We start from the raw sequence: 27,596 nt of genomic DNA, 5'->3' as shown, positions 1-27,596 counted from the left end.
TCCTGCCGGGGCAGTCGCGATTTACCAAGTGTCGATGCAATGCGGCTTGCGTCTGCCCCTTCAGACCATAGTCCGGGGAGTTTTGTCTCGCATAAAGATTGCCCCGGGGCAGATAGTCCCGAATGGGTGGAGGAACTTACTCGGATGTGCAGTGTTGTGGGCTGAGATGGAACAGCCACCACTTACAGTCGACGAATTTCTCCACCTGTATCAGGTGCGGGTAAATCCGAACTATCCCGGCTTCTACGTCTTCGCTGCTTGGCGAGGCGGAGGCGGTTCCCTGATAACCGACCCTCCCACTTCCAACAAACACTGGAGAGAGCGTTGGTTTTGGGCATGTGGTCGCTGGGAGACGGATGAGTCCGGGTCCCACGAGGCTCGTGTCCCTCGGGCTTTCCAAAGAGCAGGTGACTTGGGTTTTTTTTTTTTTTTTTTTTTATAATACCCTGAAGTTGACGAACTTATGTTTGGCAGATATTCCGAAGAAGAAGCCGAAGCTCGGCAGCACTGCCTCGGCTCGGATCAAAGAGTTGAAGTCGTTGGATCCGGGGGACAGGTCTTGGAAGGTGCTTCTACAGCCGGAGCGCCTTCACCTTGCAGGTCTGGACTCGGAAGTTACAGGTAATTAAGAACGAATCTTCTGAATTTTCCAAATTTCCCCCGACTTACTTCGCCTTACTCTCCCCCTCCTTTTTTTTGTTTTTGCAGATCTGCCCGAAGCTCGTCCCAACCTAAGGATTGTCCCCGAACCGGAGATGACTGGAGCTCGTCCTGCCCTTAGACCAGTCACGAAGTTGAAGGCCCCTCCGCGGTCAGTTCTTCTTTCAGAGCCTCGGCCACCGAAGAGGCAAAGGGTGCCGCGGAAGGAGAAAGAGCCAGCGAGCTCTTCTGCCCCTCCGGTCGTCGTGATTCCCGACCCGGACGAAAGGGCCGAAGAGACGGCGATTGCTGCTTCGGATCCTCAGGCGGCACCCGACTCCGCACGCGTTGAGACGACGGTGCCGAGTCGGGAAGAAGAGACCGGGGCCGCGACCTCAAGGGGGGAGGAAGAGACGAGGACTGCGTCCTCCCGAGGGGAAGAGACGAACCAGGAGGGGCCGTCAATCCTGCAGCAAGTGGTGTCGGGGATGGTTCCTTGGGCCCTGGCCCATGGGTGTGAAAGAGAGTTCGTGAAACTCTACAACGCCCCGTCGTCGCAGACCGTCAGCCACGCTGCCCGGATGCTTTTTGAACTCGCTCCTTGCTTAATCAAGGCCAACAAGGAGCTATCCTCAACTCATCGGCCGCAGCTCTTCGCCTCGAGGCCAGATCCGGGTCGGCGTCCTGACAGGCGAGGCGTCCCTTGCTCGGAAAGCGCCAAGATGCGAGGCAGAGGCGGCTTCTTCCGTAAGGGCCCTGGACGGCGAAGGCAGAGGTCGCTCGAGCACGGTTCGACTCTCCAAAGCCGAAGAGGAGAATCGGCGAGTTCTAGAGCCCATGCTTCGTGCGCGGATGACTTAGCTCGGCTAAGCTTGAGGCGGCGAGGCATTCAACAGGCCGAGGAGAAGACTCGGGAGGCCGAGACGGCTAGGGACCAAGCCGTCCAAGCATTCCTTGAGTCGGCCGAGTTTGAGGACGAGAGGGATCGCCTGTTCCAGAGCGGATATCTGGAATGCGTCAAGGATATAAAGAAGTCTTTTCCTGACCTTGACCTTTCAGAAATCGAAGGCGGGGCAGCCTCAGAGTCCGAGAATCCGGACGCCGCCGCTGAAGGCACAACTGCCGGGGACGGGGCCGACGCATGAAGACTTTGGTTTTTTATATGTATATATATTTTTTTTGCTCCGATGTATTCGGTTGCTTTTGTACTTACACATATTCGGACGAATGAAAAAGAAAAGCATGTCTTTATTCATTTGACTCGGCTTTACTCTTCCTCAGGGTCTTTAAACATCAAATAGCAAGCTAAGGATAGTAGACCTTGAGGTGTTCAGCGTTCCATGGATGAGGCAATGACTGTCCGTTTAGGTCTTCTAGCCGATATGTTCCTGGTCTAATGGTGCCCGAGACGATATAGGGTCCTTCCCAATTGGGTCCCAATGTACCCGACCCAAACTCCTTAGTGTTGGAAAACACTTTCCGAAGAACCATATCTCCCCTTCGGAATCTTCTAATCTTAACTCGGGTATTGTAGAACCGAGTCACTTGTCGTTGTCAAGCCTCCGTGCGCAGCCTCGCCCTTTCCCTTTGTTCGTCCAGAAGGTCGAGTCCGAGTGCAAGGAGTTCTTCATTCTCTTCTGCATTGAATAAGGTGATTCGAGCCGAAGGTAATCCGATTTCGACGGGAGTGACTGCTTCCGAGCCGTAAGCGAGTGAAAACGGAGTTTCTCCTGTGGCCGTTCGGGTTGTAGTTCGGTAAGCCCAAAGAATTTTCGGGAGCTCTTCGGCCCATGCTCCTTTGGCCCGGCCAAGCTTGGTCCGAAGATGTTGCTTGATACTCTCGTAAACCGCCTCGACTTGTCCGTTGGTTTGAGGGTGATGCGGTGATGAATAAATATTCCTGATCCCGAGGTTCTTGCACATCTCACGAAAGCTCCTATTATCAAATTGCCTTCCATTGTCTGTGACAATGGTACGGGGTACTCCGAATCGGCAGATAATGTTTTTCCATACAAACTCGGTGATCTTCTGCTCGGTTATTTTGGCTAATGGTTCTGCCTCGGCCCACTTCGTAAAATAGTCCACTGCTACCACAGCAAACTTGGTCTGCCCTTTTCCCATAGGGAGCGGTCCTATGAGGTCGATGCCCCATTGTGCGAAAGGCCAGGGACCAGTCATCGGCGTCAGTGTCTCGGGTGCTTGCCTCGGAATTGCCGCAAACCGTTGGCATCTGTTGCATTTTTGAACGAGCTCACGAGCGTCGTGTTGGATAGTGGGCCAGTAGTATCCCTGTCGTAAGACCTTGTAGGCGAGGGATCGCCCTCCAGAGTGGTTTCCGCAGATTCCTTCATGAATTTCCCGTAACACATAGTTTGCCTCGCTGGGTTTGAGGCACCGCAGCAACGGGGCGTAGTATCCTTTCTTATAAAGGGTCCCGTTGAGTATGGTGTAACGGGAAGCTCGGATCTTAATTCGTCGGGCCTCGGTGCGATCCTCTGGCAACTTTCCTTGACGAAGGAATTGGCGGATTGGATCAATCCAGGATGGTTCTGAGTCGATTGTATTGACGGCCTCGCTAATTGGCTCGTCTATACTTGGTTTATCGACGTATTCGACAGGGACGGACCTGGGTATATCGTCTTCTTCGGCCGAGGCGAGCTTTGCTAGCAAATCGGCTTTGCTGTTTTCCGTACGAGGTATCCGAGTTACACGACAGAATTGAAATCTGTTGATAAGTTCTTTCGCTTTCTCCATGTAAGCCCTTAGCCGGTCTTTCCGTGTCTGGTATACACCGGTAACTTGGTTAACAACCAACTGAGAGTCGCTGAAAACGCTTAGGTGCGTGACCTCCATGCTAGCGGCGAGTCGGAGGCCGAGTAGCAACGCTTCATATTCCGCCGTATTGTTCGACGCTTGAAATCCAAGTCGTAAGGCATACTGTATATAGGTGTGATCGGGGGTTTCCAGCACCACCCCAGCCCCACTGGCCTTCGAGTTGGAAGAACCGTCGACATACAGATTCCATGGAATAGGGCAAGGGGAAGCGGTTGAGGTCGGAGCTGCACCGTCCTTCGGTGTATCATTTGCTGAAAGTTCGGCTGAAGACGTTCCCTCGGCGATAAAATCAGCTACGGCTTGCCCTTTGATTGCTGCCTTTGGTCGGTATTGAATATCAAACTCACTCAGCTCGATAGCCCATTTGGTGAGTCGGCCGGAAGCTTCTGGTTTCTGCAGTACCTGGCGAAGCGGAAGGTTGGTCATTACAATGATGGTGTGGGCATGGAAGTACGGCCTAAGTCGCCGAGAGGAAGTTATTAAAGCCAAGGCCACTTTTTCCAAGCTTGGGTATCTCGTTTCTGCTGGCAATAACGCTTTGCTGACGTAGTAAACCGGTAGTTGCTTTCCTTCGGATTCTCGTATCAAAGCCGAGCTAACCGCTGCCTCGGATACAGCTAGATAGAGGAGCAACGACTCCCCCGGTTCAGGTTTTGATAAGAGAGGTGCAGAACCGAGATATAATTTTAATTCCTGGAATGCTGCTTCACATTCTTCCGTCCAACCCATCGCTTGTCTTCCTTTCAATTGTTTGAAGAAAGGGAGACACTTATCCGTTGCTCTGGACAGGAACCGATTGAGTGCTGCGACTCGTCCGGCCAATCTTTGGACGTCCTTAATGGTTTTGGGGGATTCCATATCAATCAGAGCCTTTATCTTCTCAGGGTTTGCCTCTATTCCTCGCTGACTGACTAAGAAACCGAGGAATTTTCCGGAGCCTACTCCAAAAGCACATTTACTTGGATTTAGCTTCATCCGGAACTTCCGCAGGATTAGAAACATTTCTTCCAAATCATTCACATGATCCGCCGCGTGTATGCTCTTGACAAGCATGTCGTCGATGTATACTTCCATGGTTCGGCCTATAAGTCAAGCAAAGATTTTGTTAACTAACCTTTGATAAGTTGCACCGGCATTCTTCAGACCAAATGGCATCACTCGGTAACAATAAAGGCCTTTGTCGGTGACAAAGGTAGTTTTTGATTTATCTGTTTGATGCATTACAATTTGATTATATCCCGAATAAGTATCCATGAAGCTAAGGAGCTCATGTCCGGCTGTACTATCTACTAGCTGGTCTATCCTCGGAAGCGGAAAGCTATCTTTGGGGCAGGCTTTATTCAAGTCGGTATAATCAATACAGACTCGCCACTTCCCGTTGGACTTCTTTACAAGCACGACATTCGCGACCCACTCTGGATAGTGTATTTCTTCTATGAAACTAGCTTGGAGTAGTTTGTTGACTTCTTTCTCGATGATGGCGTATCGTTCAGGGCCGAGTCGTCGCTTCTGTCGGATCGGTCGATATGACGGATCGACGTTAAGTCGGTGAGTCACCACGGAGGGGTCGATCCCTTGCATATCTTCATGATTCCAAGCGAATACGTCGGCGTACTTTCGGAGCAGGGCGATCAGCTTTTCTCTCAAAGGGGACTGCAGAGATGAGCCAATTCGCACTATCTTGGATCCATCTGTTTCGACTAAGGCGATTGAGACAAGATCTTCGACCGGCTGTCCTCGTTCATAATTCTCGCCCCGAGGGTCCAACGATTCGATTGTTAATATGTTGGTCGGATTCTTGTCGGCGGTTCCTTTTACAGCTATCATGTAACATCGCCTCGCGTCTTGCTGGTCTCCTTTAACGATTCCGACTCCTGACTCGGTCGGGAATTTCATTGTAAGATGGTATGTGGATACCACGGCCTGGAGGAGACTCAATGAAGGTCGGCCGAGTATCGCGTTGTATACCGAGGGTTGATCGACGACCAGGAAGTCAACCATCATCGTGGTCTGATGTGGGGCAGTGCCAGCAGTGAGTGGTAATGGGACAGTCCCCTCGGGCAATACTTGTCCTCCGGAAAAACCGATCAATGGGGTCCGAACCGGGCGTAACGCGGATCGTTCGATCCCCATTTTGTCGAACGCTTGAGTAAATAACACGTCTGCAGATGACCCCGTATCGACGAGTATCCGAAACACTTTTCGGTTAGCGATCGCCAAGGAGACGATCAGCGCATCATCGTGGGGGTGATGGATACCTCGGGCGTCTTCTTCAGTGAACGATATGCAATACCTTTCTCTTTTCTTTTCCTTTGATGGCCGATCTATAATCATGAGCTCGGACCGAGGCTGACTGAGTTTTCGTGCGTGATTCCTTCGCGCGTTGTTTGAGTCGCCCCCACATTGTGGACCGCCGATAATCGTCCGGATTTCTTCCATAGGCTGACTCTCGGTCGGGCGCGCCTCGGATGCCCCAGCTTTGACCATATGTTCTCTGAGTCGGCCGTCTTTTATGAGTCGTTCGATTTCTTCTTTTAAGTGACGGCAATCACTTGTGTTATGCCCGTGATCGCGGTGATAATGGCAGTACTTATCCTTATCCCGCCGATTAGGATTACTCCTGAGCTTACTGGGCCAGCTAACAAAGCCTTCGTTTTTTATTTCCATCAGTACCTCTTCCCGAGTCTTATTCAGGGGAGTATATGTGGAAAATTTTCGATCCGGCCGTTTTCCTGACCTTCGCTCGTCACGCGCTTGATCCTCTTTGCGTTTCCTTCCCCCGGCCGAGTCGGCTTCTTTTTTGGCCGACTCTTTGGCCGAGGTTTTAGTTTCACGCAGGATTCGCGCTTCCTCGGCGTTGGCATATTTATCGGACCGTGCCATAAACTCTGCCAGAGTATCGGGCGGAGTTTTGTCTAGAGATGCCAGGAATGGCTTATCCCTAACTCCTTGCATGAGTGCATTGAGGGCCGTTTCTTCCGAATGTTTCCGAACTTGAAGGGATTCGAAATTAAAACGCTTGATGTAATCTTTCAATAGCTCTCCTGCTTCTGAACTACGCTATTCAGATGTGCATGGGGCTTTAATTTTTTCTTTCCGCCGATGAAGTTGGTGAGGAAGGCATCGCTCAGCTCAACGAATGAACTGATGGACTTTGGCTTCAGCTGTTTGAACCACAGTCGAGCTACATCAGTCAATGTAAGAGAAAAGGCCCGACACATTACGGCATCCGAGGCATCATGGAGTTCCATATAGGTTCTGAAGCACTCAATATGCTCGGTCGGGTCAGTCTTGCCGGTGAAAGGAGCGATTTGAGGTAATCGAAACCTTTCGGGCAATCGGGCTTTCAATACCGAGTCCACAAAGGGGGAGGCTTTCGCTTCGGACCCGGTTGAATATACGTTCCGGCCATGCTTTATGTCCGCCATCTCTTTTGCCATCTCTTCCCGCACTTCTTTTTTGAAATTTTGAATGTCGGCTTTCCAAGGTTCGCTGCTTTCAGCCGTGCCTTCCATGGAAGGGCGATTGCGCTTCCTTCGCTCTATTTCGTGCCGAAGATCAGTCGGGGGGAGGGAGGCGTTGGCTGACAGCGCTGGAGATGGTCCTGGTCCGCCTTGGGGTTGGCTCGGCCGGAAAGACTGCGGCGCGGAAGATTGGGGATCAACCGCCGCCGTCGGTACGTGCGCTGTCTCCCCTTGAGGATGCGGGAGTGGCTGCATTTGCTGATACATTCGTTCCAGCATCTGCTTCATCGTATTCATATCAGAACGGATTTCTTGAACCTCCTTGTCCAACCGCCCATCGTCGCGACCCCGCTGATTGTTGCTTGTTCCGGTCGCCCCTCGTCGGCGGTTGTTAGGTGCGTTCTGGGCTGGGGGAACGGCGATTGGACCGGGTGGCCCTGTAATCGCGTTCTCATTCAAATCTTCTTCTGGGACCGTCCTTCTAGTCATCACCATTGGACTCAGTATAGAGGTACGGGATGGCTTTTTGCACGTTCCCACAGACGGCGCCAAACTGTTGATGCAATTATCTGGTTCGTCCTCCTGGACCCTTGTATGCCTGCACAGAAAGAAAACAAAGGAGACCCTGGCTCGAGCAGGGGACCCTCCGATGGCAAAGTCAGGCCTGGACTCGGGGTCTCAAAATATTGAAAGATTTTTAGGAGGAATTTGTTTCGTACCTCTCAAGGTGACAAGGGTCCTCCCTTTATAGCTGCTGGGGTCCTCCTGATATTGAGCGCGGGATCTTCTCCTGGTATCACGGAGATAGGATCGTGCCCATCTTGAGCCATCATCCGATCCCGTGAGTTTCGGGGTCGGAGATCTTATCCCAAGATATCCGGGATGAGATCTGACCTAGCGACGGTCGGTCTTGCAAGGCGGTCCGCCTGACACATGCCCGGAACGCTGATAAGTCGTTCGAACCGACTCAACCATTGTCTCGGTTTAGCGAACCATGCCTCGGATTTGACGCATCCTTCGGCGACCCGAGGTATTAAGTCCGAGTCTCGAGGCATTAAGTCCAAGTCTTCGGACTTATATTTTTGCCCCCAACAACTACAACTTTAGGTCAACCAATATAACCCATGGGGCGAGATTGATGAGCGGAGAGGATCCTTTGTACATGTTCCATCATGGCACATGTGTCCCGATTGTGTTTGGCGTATGGAGATGTGCCACTGAAAATGTAACAACTCTGAATTTTGGTACACTTACAAACTTTAGTTAATAAGTTATAAATTTAATTTTTGGTTGATGAAAAAAACAAATTAGCAGTTGCATAAATTACATCAACATAATTATTCCAAGATTCCAAACAAAGGCCACGTAAATCAATAGTTAAAACATGTTTGCAAATCACTTGTTTGTGATCTTATGCTTGCGGCCCACCTAATGTTAGGAATTGTGGAAGCACACATAACAGAATCAAGCAAAGTACACGCAATTGTATGTACAAATAAGTCTAAACAAGAACAATTCAAATTTTATGTGGAAAAACTCTTGCGGAAAATAACCATAGCAGAAAGCGATGAATAATGCACTATAAAATAAAAAATTACAAGAGATAGTGTTCTTACCGATTTGAACAAGCCCTGAATCTCCTTCAAACCCTAACTATGCCCTTAAACCCTTATGAACGATTTAGAAAGCCACGATACTCCTTATTCTACTCCTAATCCCGATTACACTTAATATATACAATATCACAACTGGAATAGGAAACAACTTCCATACTTATGCAATTCTGCGTGCATCTTTGATGGGACCTTTGATGGCATCGATATCCTTTAACGCTATCGAGTAGTACTTCTAAAACAGTCCACCTACCAACCTGGATTTTTCAAATTTTCTCGATGGGATCAAGTATCTGTGATGACATTGAGTGGTCTGTTGATGTTACTGACAAACTTGAGACATCAACAACACCTAAGGCTCGAAATTTTGTTATTTTTGGCAACAATATATATATTTTTGGATTTTAAAAAATGTTGGCAAGTTGCTCATTCGTGATCTTATTACAATCATTCAATCAAATATCATATATATATATATATATATATATATATATATATATATATATATATATATATATGCTATCTCCCCTCTTCCCCACGGCCAAAAAAATGAAAAAAAGCCTCGCCGGAGGAGAAGGGGAGGCAAGAGACCAAAATAGACCAAAATATCCTTAGAACGATTATTTATTGAAGGGCCGAGAAGACTGCATAGCATTTTCTCTGGGGTAGGGTTCTGAGAAATGTCGAAGAAAGATGGAGAGCCTTCCATTGCGTATCAAGGAGATTACGTAGAGATTTGTGAAGGAGAGACGGAAGCACTAACGAGAGAGAGTAATGATGAAGCAGAAAGAAGAAAGAGAGATAGGTATTCTCCATCTCCTTCCCGCAGCTCTCTCTCTCTCTCCCTCTCTCACACACACACACAATCGGGATCACCTATTGAATGCTTTTTTTTTTTTTTTTTTTAACACACCCCCACACCCCCACACACCCACGCCTTAGTGGGATTTCACCACCTATAGGTACTCGAACCCTTGACCAGGTGTTGAAACTCATGAGAGTCTACCACTGGAGCAAGAGTAAGGACCCTCACCTATTGAATGCTTACTTGAATGAAAATGCCAGTAATTGAGGCCGAGAATTGTATAAGAGAACGGATCCGGTACAAACGTTTGTAGTGGATTCCGCCTCCAGAAATACCTGTATCATCTGTTTTTATGTTCATTTGTTTCTCTGTGCTTTTATCTCACACTGAAGTTTCAACACTTGGGCGCGCGTTTTCTTTCAACAGAGAAAAGCCTGATTCTCAACGGAGCTGTATTATGACAATCTTCGATGGTTCTCAACGGAGCTGTATTATGACAATCGTCGATGGTAAACCATTGCAATCTTGACAAAGAATAATTTCCTTTACTTGTTAATTGAGGTTTGCTAGCAAGTGTCTCCCTGCCTTAACTGAGAATTTTGTTCTCTTTTATCTATAATATTAGTCCAAGGAGAGGGTTGATGTAGAGCAGGTGGCGGACACTTTCATGGCAAAGATGGATAAGAGAAGGCCCAAACGGAGGCAGAAATGATCCAGACTGTCAGAACCTTAAAACAGTCAAAAGTCCATTTTATTTTCATTTTTTTCCTATAAATAATAAGTTTTAATTTAAGCCTAATCTACACTTGCTAACTTTGGCAGAAAACTTTGCAATCTAGTAGGAATCATGATCATCTATAAATAATAAGTTTACCATTATAGTAAGTCATTTTAAGGAGTTTTGAGTATAAAACTCAGCCCTAGGTTTGACCTCATGGGAAGTTCATATACACTCACCCACTAGTTGGACAATTCAAATTGGTACAACTACCCGCGTATTAAATGAGTAGTTAATGTTAAAAGCTCTTTCCATGTGATTGATAAAAAGAAGTTGCTTGTTTTGGTGGGCCCATTGTAGCATTTATGTGAAATCCACCCAATCATTAGGTGAGTCACTCTGTGTTAGACCCAGTGCAAAAAGACTAGCCCCATCCCTGATTCACTTGAACCACACAATTGGAGAAAGTGTAGATAGAAAGCTTACCTTCCAAACACTTTACCTTGGTGTGGCCCACTTGAATTACTTATGGGCCTGATTTTTGGATCCAAGGCCTAACATTTGGTGTGGCAGCTAATGGTTGGAGTAGATTTTACATGCTCATCATGGTGGCCCCTGTAAAAATCAAGGTTAGATTGTTTAGGCTAATTGTTTGACTACGGCCCAACATATGGCATTACACATCTAATGATGGGAGTGGATCTCATAAAACATCACGGTGGGCCCTTTTAAAAAAATGAAAGGTGGACGTCCATCAAACGATTGTTAGTTCCCATGAAATTGTTAATTTCTCTCGGTAACAGTAGGTAATGGATTAGGTGTTACCCAAGCAACACCGACAGTGAGTGTTTCTCTAACCATAGGAGCCACCATGATATATGTGTTATATATCTAGGCCGTTCATCAGATTTTACAGATCATTTTAGTGAAAATTCCTAAAAATGAGGCAGATCCAAATCTCAAGTGGACCACACCACATGAAATAGTGGATAGTGAATACCTGCCATTGAAAAATTCCTAGGGCTAACAATGATGTTTATTTTCCATCCAACCTGTTCATAAGGTCACACAGGCTGGATGAAGGGAAACAAAATATAAAATTGATCCAAAACTTCTATGGCCCCAAGAAGTTTTCAATGGTAAGCACTCAATCCACACTAATATCTATGGTGTGGTCCACTTGATGATAGGGTTTAACTTATGTTTGGGTTGAGATGAACGGTGTGAATATAACACATACATCACGTTGGGGCCTACGTACGAATGCTTCTGGAGTGGATTGGGTGCGGCCAGCTCCCCAAATATGGTGTGTACCTAACCGAGGGTCCCACCTTGATGCATGTACTGTATATCTATCTACGCAGTCTTTCCCTTTGCCCGGGTACTTTCAAACCATCAACTCGAAAATTAAGCAGATAAAAATCTCAGATTAGGCCCTATGAGGGTTTAACGGCGAGTGTCATTATCAACGCTGCTTCCATTGGTGTGATTCACTTGAGCCTTAGATTTCCCTTATTTTAGGGAATTTACCCTAAATTGATATGAAAAAATAAATAGACGGTGTGGATAAAATTCGTAGATCACGGTGGCGCTTCAGAGCCCATGCCCGTTCCTAGCCAGGGATGGCAGGGTTAGTACTAAATCCGCGATCTTGGGCAGAGATGAGGCGTTCGTTTCCAATGGACGTGGATTGCGGCCAAAGCCATCCGCAAGAACTATCTTCTACGGGAAGCTAGGTGGGGCACGCCGTGATATTTGTGATAAATCCACTCCGTCCATCCGTTTTTCCAGATCATCTTATAATGTGGACCAAAAAATGAGGCAGATCCAAAACTCACGGGGGCCGCACGGCTGGAAAAACTAGGTAGGGGAATTCTTGCTGTTGAAAGTTTCCTGGGTCCACCATGATGTATATATGCCATCCATACCGTTCATGAGGTCATTTCTACAGGGATGAACTGAAATTCTAAAAACATTAGCATAATCCAAAAATTTTGTGGCTGCTTGAATGTTTCAATGGTGGAAGCTCAATCCTCACCTTTTCCTATCGTGTGGCGCACTCGAGGTTTTGATCTATTTCATTGTTGGGTCTATGTGGTAACATGATCTAGGAAAACTGATGGGCGGAATAGATTTATCACAAACATCGCGGTAGTCCCCACCTAGCTTCCGGTTGCAGCCGAAGGGGCTTCCGTTTCCCATGACACGGGAGAGAGAGGGCGCCAATAATAGAGAGGGATTAAATGAAGCGAGGACGGGGAAGCTTGTTTTGAAAGAAAATGAAATATTTAGAAAAGTTGAACATTTTGATTTATTGGTCAATGTACCATATGTATAACAAATCCGATCTGTTAAATAGTCATGGTCCCTTGTAAGTATGTGAATCATATAAAAATATTATTTTCTTGTGATTAATGTTATGATATTCTTCTACAAGAAAAGTGAATTGTTAGAAATTCAGTCCAACAATTTAGATTCAACTTGCATTTGTGAGTTAAGTGGTTAAGATCATTTAATAAAGTTTTACAAATAAAATTGAATTAGTATGCTTTTTTTTGATAATCAGACTAGATATGTGACACGTATTCCTATAGTATCTATATAAAACTTGATGTCTCGTATCCTCTTATGAGGAAGCATTACATGAAAATAAAAAGAGTGTTTATTCTATTTAATGCAGGGTAGTTGGACTAATTTGAATTATCCAACTAATTGTGTGTGAGCATTTCTCATATATATTATATTGAAATGCTCAACTGCATCGCTTCTAGTAGGAACTTATTCATGAGCATCTTTCGATACGTGATGTGAGTGCAAAATCTGAACTATCCATGTGATGCAGTACCCCATGAAACCTATATGGGCCAACTTTTAGCCTAATCCAAAACTCTGGTAGGCCATGGCAAAAGGAAATAATTATCTCCATTGATTTGCCTCTTTCTTTACTATGGCCCACTAGAGTTTTGGATCAGGCTGAAAGTTGGGCCTTAGAGGTTTCATGGGGTGTTGCATCACATGGACTGTTCAAATTTTGTGCCCATGACACGTGTGCAAAAGTACACACAAGTGCTCAGGTAAGGTGCATAAGTGAGCATGACTATATATGTGTGTGTGTGTTTTATCCCCCATCGTTTAGCTTTTGCCCGCTCATTTTATGGCATGAACTCAAAATTGATGTATATCTAAAGCTCAGGTTAACCACAAAATGGGAAACAGTGGGGATTAAGCCGTTACCACCCGTGAAGACTTATTGAATGCCACATGAGTTTTGGATCAGTGGATCGAGCTGATATATATTCCCTCTCATCTAGATCTTTGTAGATAGGTTGGATGGAAAATAAACATCAGTGGGCCGTAAGAAAGTTACAATAGATGAAGTCACTATCCCCATTATTTCTGTGGTGTAGTTAACTTGGGCTTTGAATATTCTTCAACTTTTACCTGTTGTTGCGAAAATTTGATCGTCCCTTTTAGACCGTCGTGTACTTGCAAAACCAAACCATAATGGGGACCCTAACTGCTGTGAAAGACCCTCTGATGTCAAAGTTAGAATATGCACTCTGGGTCTAGTAGAACTAAAGTTTTTGTGCATACCTTATGCTATGTGTAGGGTTCGAATTTATAATCCATTGTTGCTAGTTACGTATATGGCAATGAATCTAACATATAGTTGTGTATTATACACAGAATTATCCTTGGAGTCCAAGGCATTATCCTCAACGTGATTCTTGATGAAGATCTCGGGAAATTAATCTTCCTCGTGTAGAAAGTAGATCTTTCGGTGGTCGGCTTCTGAGGACGGCATGGTCGATTGTCGACGCTGCCTTCTAAGTTGGTTTGGCCGAGGTCCTATAGACCAAACTATTGGTTATGCTTAGGGCCTATCCTCAAGGCTGAGTCAGTACTTATAGTTGTTTGTTGGTCATGATAATGAGATGTCAACCAAAGCTGAGGCCACTACTTGTGGTTAGTGCTCGAGCTGATCGTAGAGGTCGTGCTCAACTATCTAGACCGAGTTCTTACTCGACCTTCGCTTCGAGCTACTTGCCTTGTGTTTTCTCTCCTATTTTGCTTGCCTGGTCAGTTCGATTTTACCCATAACATTACTCATGCCCTAGTTTAAGCTGGAAAAATTGATGGACGGGGGTTAACACATACATCAAGGTGGGCCCCATAAAATCTTGGGTGGTGGAGTGTTACCTCACAATTCACGTCCTTTGTCTTCATTCCAAACGTTCCAAGAAACTATGTTGAAAAACTGGCGAGGCCCACTCCAATGTTTGTAATAAATCCTTACTCTTGCCCAAGTGGTAGATTCACAGGAGTTTAAACATTAGGTCATGGGTTGAGTACCCATTGTACGTGGTGTGAGTGTGTAGGCGTGCATGGGATGTGAATGCGTGTGTTAAAAAAATAGGTAAAACTAAAAAATCCAACCTGTACGTCCACTAGTTTCTCCATATCATTTAAGGGGGTGGGCCTAAAATTGAGTCAGATCCAAAACTCGAGTGGGCCACGAAGCAGGAAATGGTGGGTATTGAATGCCCACACCCACCTAAAATAATAGTGGGGCCATCATTATGTTTTTGAGAAATTCACTTCATCCATCCATTTTGCTAGATCATGTTATGATAAGGCCAAAAAATGAAGCAGGTCCAAAACTCAAGTGGGTCACATGGAATGAAACAGTTCGACATAAACAACTGATTTTCTATTTCCGTCCCAATCCATTCCAGGAACGTTGGCCCTGATGTTTGTGTCCACCAGTTTCTCTAGATCATTTTAGGTGGTGGGCCAAAAAAATTTATCAGATACAAAACTTGAGTGTGCAACATAGCAGGAATCGGTGGGTATTGATCAACCCCAGCTGTTGAAATAGTTGTGGGGCCCACTGTTATGTTTTTTGAGAAATCCCCTTATCCCTCTATTTTGCCGGATCATGTTAGGGAGAAAGTTATCCGTCCGTCCATTTTGCACAATCATGTTAGGCCAGATCCAAAACTCCAGAGTGGGCCACATAACAGGAAACAATGGAGATTGAATGACTACCCTTCAAACTGATGTTTCTGACAAATCCACCCCGTCCCACCAGTTTCAGCAGATCATTTTAGTGGGTAGGTCCAAAAAATCAGGCAAATACAAGTTGGCCACGTGGCAGGAAATAGTTGGTATTGAATGATTCTCGTTGAAAAGCTGGTGTGGCAGTGGAGTCCCCACATAGTTTTGTATATGTCTACTATTTTTGTATCTCCAGTTCAATGTAATGGGAATGACCTTATGACCGGTTTGGATGGCATATAAACAGCATAATCCAGTAGGCATTTTACTTTCCATTGTTTTGACTTTTGGATCTGCCTCTTTTTTTTTTTTCGAAATTCTAATATGAGAGGTAAGAAATGGATGGACGAGGTGATTTTTCTCAAAAACATAATGGTGGGCCGACCCACGTCACATGGTCACAGCCGCCACGTTAGGTGTGGTTTTGGGTTAGTGGGATTCGATTATTAGAGTTCATTTTTGTCAATGTGAAAATGCAGAAGTCAAACCGGATATAAAATTTTTATTAGCTAAGGGTGAAAAGATAGGCGATTCTATGAGAATATTTTAAATGGTAATTTGGATGTGGATAAACTTTTCTAAAATGTGAATTATATATCGTATTTGAGAGGGTATTTTTATATGTAAGTGACATACTTGTAAGTCAAGTCAGGGAAGAGTTGGGCATAGGATGACCTGATCTGGCTAACTTGACTCGTCCGACTTAGTCCGATCCGACTCGACCCGAACCGAATGGGTGAGTCGGTCTAAACGGAGTAAGCTTCGCCCAATTCGAACTCAAACTGAGTCGAGTTCTTACCTAATAACTTGACATGACTTGACCTGAAACTCGATATGGTTAGACTCGACTCGATTTGAAACCCGACTCGACCCGACTCTTTAACCCTACCCTGATCCGATCCCAATCTCTCTCCCTCCCTCCCTCGTCCTCCTCCTCTTCCAAGCCTGACAATCACCCACCACCATCACCCTCCTCCTCCTCCTCCTCATCTCTCTCCTCTCCACTCCCTCCCTCCTTTTCCTCTAGTCTTATTTTTGAAAAAAAAGGAAAGATTTAAGATATCGGAAACCCACTTCCATTACAACAAAGCTCCAACAATTGAAGAAGCTCTATCCATGCACAATTAGCTATGGCAATGGGGCCAACATAACATATCTTTTGTATATCCATGCCATCTATCAGATTTACCAGCTCATTCTAGGGCATAGGCTAAAAAATGATGCAAATCCATATTTCAAGTGGGCCACAATAGAGGAAATATTGTTGATTGAATTCCAACCATTAAAAGCTTCCTAGGAGCCACAGTAATGTTTATTTTCCATCCAACCTGTTGATAAGGTCACATAGACTTGGATGAACGGACATCACAAATATAAGCTTGATCCAAAACTTTTGTGACCCATAATTTTTATTGGTGGGTGTTTAGTCACCACATTTTCCTAGTGGTGTGGCCTAGCTGAGATTTGGATCTTCTTTAGTTTTGGGCACATACCTTAAAATGAGCTGGAAAAACTAATATATAAAACATATATCAAGGTGGGCCCACAACCATGGACATTGCTCTTTCTATTTTTAATAAAAAAAAATTTATATACTTTCTTTCCATCTATCAAACTATTTAAGATATGAGAACCCATTGTTGATGAATTGTAGACCATAAGCAATCAAATGCCTGGTCCTTTTGATGGTTTTTTTTCATTGAAAAAGAGGATCTTTACACGAAGTGCAGGAGACCCGAGGTGATAAAATGCTCAAGAAATCTAGGTATATACAACTGAGACTATTCGGGTGGTCCCCCTGGGGCCCCCTATCATATGAAAGGAAACAAAAGAGGAGAAACTAAGATCTAGACATGCACAAACTGATGGTTAGACCTTTTGTAATTAGTGTGTATTGTCAATTCTATGTACATATATAATATAAATGAATGGTTAAGAGAAGTTGATTGTTGGTCCAAATTCTTTTTACATATATGATGGATCACCTAATGGCACCAGTACGTTCATGGCCATCCCTTATAAATGATCTAGATCTCACGTGTAATGCCCCAGCACTGTATGTTGTAAATGGCCTCTTCAATCTTCCTTAAGTAGATTGCGTGAGCTCACCAATAACATGCATTTTTCCACAACTATGTTTCTGCATTCTTTTTCTTTATTTCTTTAGTTAATGGGTGACTGGTTCGGTGTCAATGTTGTTTTATCACTTATTTTATGTAGTTGCTATTTACACATTATCTTTAATGTTTTGTACTCAACATAGGTTCAACCATGTCATAATTTTTTTTTAATCCACGAGCCTACTTGATTATTGGTTAAGCCTAAGAATCTACTCAAATATCCATCTAGTGACATACTTTCTTATATGTCAATGAGATTTTAAAACAATTCCCTATTCCAAGCTTTGTCTAATGTAAATATACAGGTTTTCACCTGTAACTAACTTACAAATTACTCAAACACAAATCATTTTATCTATGAGTGGCTTATGGCTTACATCCAAACATCATTCTATAAGTTAATTGAGTCACTTATTACTTAAAGAATTTACAGGCATCCAAACATGCCCTAAAAACAGTTTTTAGTCTATGAAACAAAAGGGAAGAGATTATATGAAAAAAAAAAGAAAAATCACCATTTTTTGTTCATTTATTTGAGAATTGTTGGTTACACGCGAGTCTTATGTAGTTTTCTTGAATTCATGAATTCGCTTGTTGGAGAATAGGAGTGAATGTATTGGCTGGTGCTGGACTACTCTCAACTCCATTTGCAATCAAAGAGGCTAGCTGGTTTAGTTTGCTATTATTACCTCTTTTTGCCGTTCTTCGTTGTTATACTAGCATTCTCGTTCAAGACGGTGGTGAAAATGGTGGTGAAAACAGTGGCCAAAACGGTGGCCAAAATGTTGGCGAAAACGTTATCAGGAGCTATGCAGATCATGGAGAAGATGCATATGGAACATTCGGACGACATCTCCTATTGGTGAGTATTGTTTATAAAACATTATAATCATTCATTGCGTTGGGTCATTGCTACAATTTTTAAAATTATAGTTAAGCATGCATCTCTCATCTATGTATAATATTGGACCATTTAACCCTTTTCTTTATTTATTGGGTTCAGTTAATGTTTAGGAACTCTAACTAGATATCAAGGAACTATTCTTATTCTGGAGCCAATGACATGAAAATAATAGCCTAACCTTCTAAAATGAGCCATTATAGTATTCCAGGTATTTCAAATCCACACCGTTTGTATTTTTGTTGGGGATTTGCCAACTTTGTGGATTCCCAAATTCACCCCTCCACAAATCCATGGATAAAATACCTATTTTTCATTCAGGATTACGTGGTATTTGGTGGAATTGTAATAAATCGAAGCAACCATTACATAAATACCACGTTTGTTTGGAGTAGTATTTAATTGGGTAGGTTATTCAGTGGTCAAATACAGGTGTATTTGGATAAGAGATTTGGAATAATACTTGTACACAGTAATTATTACCATATTAAGAGTAGGAATAGTGTATATACACCGTAATCATTACATTATTACCATAGCTATCCAAACATGGTATTGAAAATTCAATGACTAGCAAATCCTTCCCTTAGCAGTCATCACAGAAATGCAATTCCATCCATCTTAATATCACTTAATACGGTAATCCAAACAGGCCAAGACTTGACAAATCCTCATTATATATATATATATATATATATATATATATATATATATATATATATATATATATATATATATATAATGGAAACTTCCCATGAGGTCTAGCTGGCCCCACCGTGATGCGTGTCGACCAATATCAACACCATGCATTTGATGGGTCCACTTTAAATTTTGGGATATCCCAAAAATCAGCCGTATATGGAACTCAAGTGGGCCATACCATCTAAAATCATGTGAAGATATGCCTAAAACGTATAAAAGAACTTGGTGGGGCCCAACTGAAATTTTGATGCATCTGAAACTTGGTCTGATCCCTCATCCAAGTGGGACACACATAATGGATGGGCTAGATTTGTGAACCACATCTCGATGGGCCCAACAATCCTGCAATTGCTAAAACAAACTTGTAGACTAATGCAACTCTTGTGATAGTTTAATTTTCCAAGTTATTCTGACAGTGTTGCATTCTTGATGCAGATTGTTTGGCAGCTGGAGTTATATGTAAGTGGAGTCAAGTTCTGACTAAATGTAGTAGATCACCTCAGTCCTGCAATGCAATGCATCTTTCCAAACAGTCCTTAACATAATAGCTTTGAAATTTTATTCAATTTCTTTATTCCGTGAATGCAGTCTCACTGTGTGGAGGTTATTCTTTCTGAAGCTGATAACCTTACAAGGCTATTTCCTGGAGTTTCATTTGAATGGGCAGGGATTCATCTTGACTCTTTTCGCTATGGAATTTTAACTGCATTGATTGTTCTAGTGATTGTTCAGTTCAGAGGAGTTACATCTTACCTGTCAGGTGAGGCAAAGTTATCAATATTCATGTGCCTCGGTTTTATTTATTTATTTATTTATTTATTTACCTGTTATGGGTAATATTAAACTGACCTAGTGTTTGAGACATAATGAACTGACCCGATCAAGGAAGCCACCCTAAGTACCAACTACAAATCAGCATTCAGAGAAAATCCCGCACCGTATATGAGCATATGGCTAATTCGGTCATGATAACTAAGTCGTATTAGATCTTAATGGGGAATAGCTGTAGGATCTACTATGCATTGGATATGAAGTGCTGATGAAGAAGAAGATGGCTTTTGAAATCGAACTGCTGAGATCTTCTTTTCCTTTCATCCTTTAGAGAAGATATGATGGGATTGAGCTTCTGTTGGTGGTGATGGATTGGGGACCAGTTCTGTTTTATACATGTGAGAGGAGTTTGAAACCCATCACAATTCCTTTCTCAGAAAAGCCCCACACAAATTGGCAATACTAGTTCTTTTATGATATCGTGGTCAGATCACAGTAGTAGCACACCACCCCTTTCATAAATTTCTGAACATATCACAACTTAGTGGGTCCACTGGTGCACCCGATTACACTATCCAACCTTTAGATTAATCTACACTGTTGATCAATAAGGCCCACCTTATAGGATTCTTACAAGTGGGAGAGGTAGAAACGTATGGTCATTTTCTCACTCTCCATAAAGGACGAAACCGCCATTCTCTCTCCCATAACGGTAGAGATAGCCAGTTGTATGGAAAAATGCTAAAACAACAGATTTCCCATAGTAATGGATGATCCCAAAATGGCCACAATATAAAACTCTATAAAATATGGACAGCTAGCTAAGAAATAATTTAATAGATGCAAATATATATAAGAAAAGAACCAGAGATTAGCCTTTTGTGGTAAGAAATCCTTCTACTGATGATCCTTTGACCAGATGGAGCATCTTCAGTGGATCTTGCTGACTTTGTTTCCTGGTTCAAGAATCAGGCTAGTGCACTCATCAACTGGGACAGTGTAGGAAAGAAATGGATTGCTTGCGAAAGTCTTCTGAAGGAACTTCCTGCGATGGGAAGGTAGGTGGGGCCTGCCATCATGTTTGTGAGAGATCTACTCCGTCCATCCGTGGGCCACACAACAGGAAAAAGTAGGTTGGGAAATTCCTACCATTGAAACCTACTTGGGTCCACCGTGATGTTATATGCCATCCATACCATCATTCCTACTGTGAGATGAACTGAAAACACAAAAATATTAACCTGGTCTAAAACTTCTGTGGCCCAATAAATATTTCAACCGTGGACATTCAATTCTCAATTTTTTCATGTTGTGTGGCCCACTTAACTTTTGAATATCTCAATTTTGGATGCATATCCTAACATGATCGGGAAAAAGGAATGAACATGATGGATCTCTTGTAAACATGACCATGGACCCATCTAGCGTCCTGTCGCAGAAATTGATTTTCATCCTAACTGACTAATTATGTTTTAATTTTTAATTTTTTTTTTTTAAATTTTTAATTATTATTATTATTATTATTATTATTATTATTTTGCAGCTTTTCGTGTGGTTGTAACTATTCTGATTGTTGTTTCACTGATTCTTCTGGGCACCGAGCACGGTGTAGGATTTCATCTGTCTGGTTCGCTGGTGAACTGGAACAAGATTCCATTTGCTTTTCAGTTTTATAGTTCTTGCTACTCTGGGCATTCAGTGTTTCCAAGCATCTCGCGGCATCTTTCTGATAGTAAATCATTTACAAAGGCACTGCTGTTTAGGTATGGCTACCAAATTTTCTCTTCTTATCACGGAATGCTACTTGCAGAGGCTAGTGCCAAACATATATATGCACCCCACACTTGCCAAAGTAGCGAAGGTGTGGGACGGCCTGCCGTTCATTAAGGACCTGTTCGGAATGTGGGATCGATTATGTTGTTTGGAATTGCGTTTGGTCTAATTAAATTCCATTTGACGTTTGAAAACGATGGGAATCATTGAATTAATCCAGGCATCAGATCATCCAACGGTAGATATTGTAGGATTTGTAGTGGACTTCGAAATTGACTTTATATGTGGCCCCATTTTGATGCATGTGTATGTTGATGTATGTGTTTTATCCATGTTATCCATTCATATGCACCCTTTACATTTGACAAACGAGTTGGATATGCATACGGAATTGTGAAATCCGGTCCATTGATTGTCATTCAATGGTCCACCAAATGCAGGTTTCATTTAATATAGCGTCTTTCCCAAAAGAAGTACGTGATCTCAAATGTAAGATTAGACGGTTAAAATATCATGGTATTTCTAAACATTTAATCATTATGCAATTGTGGTGTTAATTCCACCTAATGCAATTGTTAAAGTAAATTGCAAAATTAACAAACTAACCTATGCATTAATGATGGAGATTAGACAAATAATAACCATAAATCAAATGATCATATACTAAATAAATAATAACTATAAACCAAATGATCATATTTGATTAGGAAGTCATTTGTATTTGCACAAAGAATTACTTGGATCTTTCGCACCTTACACGCTTAAGGAAATCCTTCCAATAAACTTTAATTATTTAGTATACGTTGGTGAATCTCCACACGATCAAGAATTGCATGTTTTTAAAAAATAAAAATAAAATAATAAAAAAAAGGAAAGGAGGACTCTTGCCTCACCAGCTTCATTAACCAAAAGATCTTTACAGCGATTTGAGTGGGCCCCGATAAAAAGATTTGGACCTTACCTATCTTATATATGCAAATGTACACAAACAAAGAAAGGAAGGCACTGCCCTTTCGGATGGACCGATCTGATCGCACCAAACCCGACTCGGTCTAAGAAAAGAAGGCCGCGCACCTCTTGGGGAAAGATCATCTTGAAGGTTTATGACTGAATCAACTTGGGAATTGCTGCCCACTTGAGCCATCCAATCCGCGAGGTTGTTCGCTTCCCTCTGATTTTTTTTGAACGCGATGTTAACACTCTGAGTCATCCTGTGGATTCACGAGATCCAGGATTTCCACTGCCAGGAGGCGCTTGCCTTCCCTGTGAGAGTATCGATGGCAATACTGGAATCCGATTCGACCTCTATCCTATCTTACCCTTTCTCCAAACACAACCTGAGCCCATCATAAGTAGCCCGAATTTCTGCTCTGTTGTTAGTTCCTAGCCCATATCCTAACATGAAGGCAAAGAGAAGATTGCCATTATCCCCTCTGCAAACACCTCCCCCACCTGACAACCCCGGGTTTCCCCTCGCTGATCCATCCACATTCAACTTAACCCAGCCGCAAGCAGGCAGATTCCATTTTATGACCTCCGACCAAAATTTCTGTTTGGGCGGGGACGCAGGGCCTAGGTTGACTAGCCTACGAGTCGGTGACTTACCATACAAGATGGCTTTGGACCACCACTAGATATGGGCGATGGTGGCCGCTGTTTTCATGGGGGTCTGCCCGTATCTAGCCTTGTTCCTAGAGTGCCACAACTCCCAAAGGATGAGGATGGGTAACACCTTACGGCTTTGGGCCGATGCCATGCTGGGGCCACCTCAGAATGCCATTGGGATAGCCTTGCTACAATGGACTGGTGAGGGATAAGGGCGACCCCGAATTGCCGGCTAAAATGATCCCAAATCCTATGTGCCTGCTGCCCCTGGAGAAATAGATGTTGGAGTGATTCAACCTCTGGCCTGGCTGTGGCATCGGCCTCACAACAATTGCATCTTGACGCTAGAAAGACCCCTTTTGACTGCACTCTATCGTCCACTGGTGTCGCACCTTGCAACCAAACAAAAACTGATATCTTAGGAGGAACCGTGTTGTTCCAGATCCAAGTCCACTACCTGCTGGACAGGGACGGTGATCTGATTAGACTCCAGGCTGATTTGAGGGTAAAAACGTCGGACGGGGCGTGAGGCCAGAAGCACATTGATCTTTCTTCAGACGTTGCGAAGCCCCCTTAGATAATGACGTTGAGCGTTTCTGGCGAAAGAAATATTAGGACGGCTGATGGAGGGAACGACCTCGCTGGTCCAATGAATTCTTTAACCTGCATGGACCCCAATGCAGCTGGGATGGGGCAGACAGCTAGCTGGCGCAGAGGCCCCAGCCCTGTCCAGTTAGTATCCCATAAGCTTAGCTCCCCTGCGCCCACCTGCCACTGCACGTTGGCATCCAGAGAAGGTAGGATGGATCTGATGTGCTTCTAAAGGGTAGATGCATTACCCTGCCTAGCATTTGAAGGACCCTCCTCTAGGTCGCTGGAGTGAATAGCTCTCATGAGCGCCACCCACGGCCCACCATTCTCCCCATACTTCCCAGGCCAGTTTCATCTTCAAAGCTGACGCGACCTCCTTCAGGCGTCTAACCCCCAACCCACCTTCATGAATAGGCCTGGTGATCTTCCTCCATGCAACCCACTGACACTTACCTTTACGGTCGGCCCATCCCTAAAAGAATCTAGCAAATAAGTGTTCCATGTCCACGATAATCTGAGCTGAAACCTGAGTAGCTGCCAGCACGTGGAGTGGCGTGCTGCCCAGCACATGCCTGATGAGCGTCAGAAGGCCCACTTGGGATAAGTACCAAGCTTTCCAATCAGAAATTCTATTCTGTATCTTATCGATGATGAAATAGAAGTTAGCGCGCTTGCATCTACCCCTTGAGAGGCACTACTAGGTACTTAACGACGCTAGGGGCCTTGCTGAAACCCAACAGCCTTTTCATGCTATGAATTATGCTCGCAGACAGCCTGTTTGATCAGAGAAAGCGTCTTTTACTACTATTGATCTTCTGGCCTGAGGCAGCTTGATAGGACACCAGAAATTGCTTGACTAATTTGAGCGTGGCCCTACTACCATTCACAAATAACAGAGTGTCATCAACGAATAGCAAATGCGTGAGGAGAGGGCTGCCCCTTTTCTGCTTGAAGGGCTGGCACCCACCCTGCACAACTAGATTTTTGAAGCTATGAGAGAAGGCCTCGGCTGCAAGGATAAAGAGGAGGGAGAAAGCGGGTCCCCCTGTCTCAGCCCTCTAGTAGATCGGAAGAAGCCGGCTGCTTCACCGTTAATAAGAACCGAGAACTAGTTATTGGCCCAACATGATTCTAGCAAGGCCACCCCTCTCTCACTGAAACCGAACCTAACCAACACATTTTTGAGGAACTGCCAATCCACCCTATCATAAGCTTTCTTTAAATCCAACTTGATGATTGTGTTGCCTCCCCTAACCTTTCTGTTGAGGTCACGCATAACCTCCTGAGCCAGCGCGATGTTCTTCGTGATGGACTGGCCCTTTACAAACGCCCCTTGCTTGCACGCGATCAGTTTATGGAGGAGATTGCTCAGCCTTATGGCAAGGATTTTAGCCATTATTTTGTAGATGACGTTGCATAGGCTGTGCAAATGTTGTGGATAGGGAATACATTGTGAGCATAACCGCCCTAGACCAATCTATAACAATCACATACATGTGAGGTCCATTGGTATGCTCATCACATTAATACCTCTTTGGTGGAGGTCTCCCATATTACCAAAGGCCTCTTGTTTTTGGACAGGGTGGGGCTGGGCAATCTGAGAGTGAGATAACTTTCTTTTTGTTTGTCCTTTTTATGATAGGCAGGTCCTTATCTCTTTTTGTCCTTAGGCTCGCTCGAAGTCTCTATTATAATTATCTCAAATCAATATATATAGTTTAAATTTTTTTTAAAAAAATCACAGTAATTCAATAATATGATCTAGCCCAATGATCATGTGTGCCCCACTAAAATAGAGGTCCTACGGGGCTCCAAGGAGTTTCAACACAAGGTCTACCCATAGGTGGTGAAATGCCACTACGGCATGAGTACAGGGTCGGTACGTGGGGTGCGTGTAAACGAAAATAAAATAAAATCATATGTATGGGTACTCTACCCACAAATCAGGTTATCTATTGACAACTCTACCTGATGAATGGACACGCCTGATTATTGAGTCAATACACATTTACCATGGGACCTTTGCCTGATGAACAGCCAAGATCTAGCATATGTACATGTGGAGAGGTTACAGATGAGCGTCTGTAAGTAGCATCCCTCTTTTAATTTACTAGGTACAGTCGTATTATATATGTGGTCTGCGCCTTGGTATTTTATTTCATTTTCTTCTTAAAAGTGCTTATTTTCCTTGTTATATAGCTATGCTTTGGCTACTGCAATATATGTGATTTTTGGATCCCTGGGATATCTAATGTTTGGTGAAGACACGCAATCTCAAATAACTTTGAATTTGCCAAAGCACTCCATTTCTTCAATATTTGCAAATATTACAATGGTAAGTGTCCACGTTTGATATGTCTTCCCGGGGTTTTTACTTGAAAATTTATGGGAGCATATGATGTGTTCTGGTAACATGGTTTGACTCTTCATGTTTACCAAAACGTTCCTAAATGGGGGATGGTCAAAATGACCAGTGGGAGATTTTGGAAGAACTGGTAGTCCTGTTGTGTTTCAGATGCAGGACTGAAATGTATGTTAGCCCTAATTTGTTGTCTTTCCAAAAACTCAATTCAACCACTAGTTGCATGACTTAATTTTAGGTGTAGATATGGAAAAGGAGCCCCATCCATGATTTAGGTGGACCATACTATTGAAAACAGTGTACATGGTAATGCCCACCCTCCAAACTGTTTTCCTCTAGGTGACCCACCTGAATCATGAATTGTCCTAATTCTTGGACCCTAGGCATAAATGTTTTAGTGGAATCTAATGGTTGGAGTAGATTTCTTATAATCTTCATAGTGGGGCCTGTAAAAATCATTATTGGACATCTCTCCAAACTATTTCCTTTGGTGTCTGAATCACAGGTCAGCCTAGTTTTTTTTTTTTTTTTTCTCCACGGGCCTAATATCATATTACACAACTAATGATCGGAGTGGACTTCACATATACATCATGATGGGCTCCACCAAAAATTGGTGGTTGCATCCTTCCTGCCACTACGGCTTGAAGAGATTTATCTTTAATAAAAGCGGTGGCTTGGATTGCATAGTGTGTCAATGTCACCAGACCCCACCATGATGTATATGTTATATCCAAATGTTCATCGATTTGGAGAGATCATTTTAGGGCATGCATGAGCCCAAAAAATGAGGTGGATCGAAATCTCAAATTGTCAGGCCCTGCGATTTTGGATATAGAGTTTGCACCCCCAGACTCCAGTTACGGTCCATGACTCGTCCAAAGACTTAAACTATAAAATTCGAATTTCCCCTGATCTTTGATCAATTGATTGAAGGGATTGATCGAGGGACTTCAAGCTGGTTCGATCGATCAACCACATTGATTGACAGTCCCATGTATTGATTTCCAAATTGAAATAATGGAATTAATAAGACTATAAGAAGTGTAATTTTCTGAACTAATAATAGTGAGTTATCTTGAATTAATTAAAGGTGGGCCTCAATGGATGAAATAACTAAATTAAATTTATGATTTGTTAAGCTATCTTAATAGGGATTCAAATTCTAGATTCCAAAGCATACAATTGTTCGACGGATTTAACTCTACCAAGAACATGCGAGTGAATCCCAATATGTCTCATATTTGTTCGGACATCATAGATTGATTGTTGCTATGGTTGTTTGTATTGCCATGTTATGATGGATTGTTGATCTATGATGATTATGATGAACGGTTATGATTATGAATTGCGCATATGAAAATGTACATCATTACAACTATGAATTCACTATTTCCTCTCATATGGTGAGATGTACTTGATGATTGCGTATGTTGATGAATGGAGCATTGAGCATGCATTACAAACATCCATAACACTCCAGTGCTGATTCCTAGAGCCTGCTCTAGATGACTGCATGCACACCCCATGCTGGCTCTTGGGGGATTTCTCTGAATGGTTTCCTGATAGATTCATTGCCAGATGCCCACGTTTAGTGGAAGCCTACTCAAGGAGTCTCTGTGGGCCTTGCCCATGCCTA

General features: G+C 43.5%; 1 protein-coding gene across 1 annotated transcript; it reads left to right on the top strand.

The window, feature by feature from the left end:
- Positions 1–9,101: 9,101 nt before the first annotated feature.
- Positions 9,102–26,472, top strand: LOC131256437 (amino acid transporter AVT1A-like). The gene is made up of 7 exons (XM_058257330.1): positions 9,102–9,356; positions 9,783–9,865; positions 17,858–18,114; positions 19,291–19,314; positions 19,444–19,615; positions 21,170–21,389; positions 25,795–26,472. The coding sequence occupies exons 1-7, from the start codon at positions 9,232–9,234 to the stop codon at positions 25,946–25,948; spliced, it is 1,035 nt and encodes a 344-aa protein (XP_058113313.1). The 5' UTR covers positions 9,102–9,231; the 3' UTR covers positions 25,949–26,472.
- The last annotated feature ends 1,124 nt before the right edge of the window (positions 26,473–27,596 follow it).

The sequence above is a fragment of the Magnolia sinica genome, chromosome 9, assembly GCF_029962835.1.
Source record: "Magnolia sinica isolate HGM2019 chromosome 9, MsV1, whole genome shotgun sequence".
In the NCBI taxonomy this organism is placed as follows: domain Eukaryota; kingdom Viridiplantae; phylum Streptophyta; class Magnoliopsida; order Magnoliales; family Magnoliaceae; genus Magnolia; species Magnolia sinica.
This window is presented reverse-complemented; position numbering and strand designations above follow the sequence as displayed.

Coding starts and splice junctions, on each gene's coding strand:
- LOC131256437 (XM_058257330.1), top strand. CDS start 9,232: ATGTCGAAGAAAGATGGAGAGCCTTCCATTGCGTATCAAGGAGATTAC. Junction 19,315..19,443: donor TTTGGCAGCTGGAGTTATAT/GTAAGTGGAGTC, acceptor CCGTGAATGCAG/TCTCACTGTGTGGAGGTTAT. Junction 21,390..25,794: donor ACAAAGGCACTGCTGTTTAG/GTATGGCTACCA, acceptor CTTGTTATATAG/CTATGCTTTGGCTACTGCAA.